Source organism: Myotis daubentonii, chromosome 11 (genome assembly GCF_963259705.1).
Source record: "Myotis daubentonii chromosome 11, mMyoDau2.1, whole genome shotgun sequence".
Classification (NCBI taxonomy): domain Eukaryota; kingdom Metazoa; phylum Chordata; class Mammalia; order Chiroptera; family Vespertilionidae; genus Myotis; species Myotis daubentonii.
The window spans coordinates 59499171-59501813 of NC_081850.1; the positions used below are offsets into that span (position 1 = coordinate 59499171).

A 2643-nucleotide genomic window follows, 5' to 3' on the forward strand; every position below is an offset into this window, starting at 1 on the left:
ATGGGCTCTTTCTTCCATGCAATAATATTACACTTTATATCTGCATTGGCACAAAGATAAATATACAAATACTATGTATTAAAACTTAAAAATTCATTGCTTTATTCAGATTTTAAAAGAAATCAAAATATTTTCATAGTCTCCTAACAGGATGGTAGGTCTACTGTGCCTGGAGGATAAGTCAGTCTTGTAGCCTTGGGTCAATCATTCAAATACATACAGGATCTGCCAGACAATATCAATTTTTGAAATCAACTGAGAATAACATGTTAATTGGCAACTAATATTCATCTCCAGTGACAAACGTAAGAGAGAAAGGAGAGTATTCTTGTAGAATGGGGAACATGCTTCAGATCCAATGCATCAGCTGTAACTGAGCAGGATGATGGAACTGGGTTCTATGTTCTCAGTATTATCATTTATTTTACGATTTTTGTCCCAGAGTTATACTGTTGCATCCAAATACAGAACTACATACAGTAACTGAATATGTTTCTTAAAGGAGGAGCCGCTTACGTACAATGTTTTAACAAATTTCTGTTCTATCATCCAGAGAGTCTTTTGGAGAAATGGTATACATGATATGGAAAGGACCAATGACTCCATATTGACAGAATTTGTCCTGGTTGGACTTTCTGCCCACCCAAAGCTCCAGACAGTTTTCTTTGTGCTAGTTTTGTGGATGTACCTGATGATCCTGCTGGGAAATGGAGTTATCATCTCAGTAATCATCTATGATTCTCACTTGCACACCCCCATGTATTTCTTCCTCTGTAATCTTTCCTTCCTGGACATTTGCTACACAAGCTCCTCTGTCCCACTAATTCTTGACAGCTTTCTGACAGTAAGGAAACGTGTCTCATTCTCTGGGTGCATGGTGCAAATGTTTATCTCCTTTGCCATGGCAAAAACAGAGTGTATGCTTCTGGGCGTGATGGCACTTGATCGCTATGTGGCCATCTGCTACCCACTGAGATACCCTGTCATCATGAGCAAAGGTGCCTACATGCTCATGGCAGCTTGGTCCTGGGTCTCTGGGCTCGTGGAATCAGTGGTGCAGACATCTCTCACAATGCAATTATCATTCTGTGCTAACAATGTCATTAACCATTTTGTCTGTGAAATTCTGGCTATCCTGAAACTGGCCTGTGCTGATATTTCAATCAATGTGATCAGCATGGTAGGGTCAAATTTGATTTTTCTGGTTATTCCATTGCTAGTAATTTCCCTTTCTTACATTTTTATTGTTGCTGCTATTCTGAGGATCCCTTCCACTGAAGGAAAACATAAGGCCTTCTCCACCTGTTCAGGCCACCTGACAGTGGTGATTATATTCTATGGAACCATTTTCTTCATGTATGCAAAGCCCAAGTCTAAAGAGTCTGTTGGTACAGCCGAAACCGGTTTGGCTCAATGGATAGGGTGTCAATCTGTGGACTGAAAGGTCCTAGGTTCGATTCCGGTCAAGGGCATGTACCTGGGTTGCGGGCACATCCCCAGTAGGAGATGTGCAGGAGGCAGCTGATGGATGTTTCTCTTTCATCGATGTTTCTAACTCTCTATCTCTCTCCCTTCTTCTCTGTAAAAAATCAATAAAATATATTTTTTAAAAATATATAAAAAAAATAAAGAGTCTGTTGGTACAGATAATCAAGACATCACTGAGGCCCTCATCTCCCTCTTCTATGGAGTGATGACTCCCATGCTCAATCCTCTCATCTACAGTCTTCGGAACAAAGATGTAAAGGCTGCTGTGAAGAACATGCTGGGAAGGAAAAACGTCTCTGATGGACTATAGATGAATACTGATTTATACTATGTGACTCGCCATTCAAAGCTGTGGCAGACACAAAATGCAAATAGAGAAAATTACCATGTGAAAATGAATTTACTATCTCATTCAAAACCATACTATGAAAATATTTGGGGCCCTGGCTGGGTAGTTCAGTTGGTTAGAGCATTGTCCAATTACACCAAGATTGTGGGTTTGATCTCTGGTCAAGGCACATAATAATCAATGAATGCACAAATAAGTAAAACAACAACGTTTCTCTCTCTCTCATACAATTTTAAAAAGCAGATCATTAAAAAATAATAAAATATTTTGATTTGGTTGCTGTGATTACTATCAGTATTTGTTCTAACTGCAGAAATAACACATACTTGTGGTTATAAAAAATACTATTACAGACAGACTATAAACTGCTTGTGATTATGGATGCCTTTGTTCTTTGCTTGTATTTTTTAGTTTCCTATATATGCACATGCTAACTTTAAAAAAAATGTTACTTTAAAATAATACCATTATGGGAATGCAAAATGGTGAAAATCTCTTAGGAAGCCCCAGCAAAACATAATTATTCTTAAACCTTCAGAAAACTATAAAGGCAAAAAAGTGTTCTAAAAAGAAATTTATAAACTAAAGTACATTATTAATTATTCAAGTGATTATTAATCAGCTCATGATATATATACTCATTTTTTATATATATTCATTTTTAATTTGTTCATTTATTTACTATTTCTGTCTACCACACATATAAGCTTTCTGAGAGTAGGAACTTATCTGTTTATTACCCTACATTGCAAAGGCCTAGAATAGAACATGACATATAATAGATGCTCAATAAATATTTTTCAATA

At 36.8% G+C, this 2643-nt stretch overlaps 1 protein-coding gene across 1 annotated transcript; it reads left to right on the plus strand.

Annotated features, from left to right (window-relative positions):
• The first annotated feature begins 583 nt into the window (after nucleotides 1-583).
• On the plus strand, nucleotides 584-1798 carry LOC132212662 (olfactory receptor 13C8). The gene is made up of 2 exons (XM_059658689.1): nucleotides 584-1388; nucleotides 1647-1798. The coding sequence occupies exons 1-2, from the start codon at nucleotides 584-586 to the stop codon at nucleotides 1796-1798; spliced, it is 957 nt and encodes a 318-aa protein (XP_059514672.1).
• Nucleotides 1799-2643: the final 845 nt, after the last annotated feature.

Bases quoted from the DNA above. Each gene is read 5' to 3' on its own strand.
- LOC132212662 (XM_059658689.1), top strand. From the start codon at position 584: ATGGAAAGGACCAATGACTCCATATTGACAGAATTTGTCCTGGTTGGA. The intron at 1,389-1,646 runs GTACAGCCGAAA...CTGTTGGTACAG, and splicing joins CAAGTCTAAAGAGTCTGTTG to ATAATCAAGACATCACTGAG.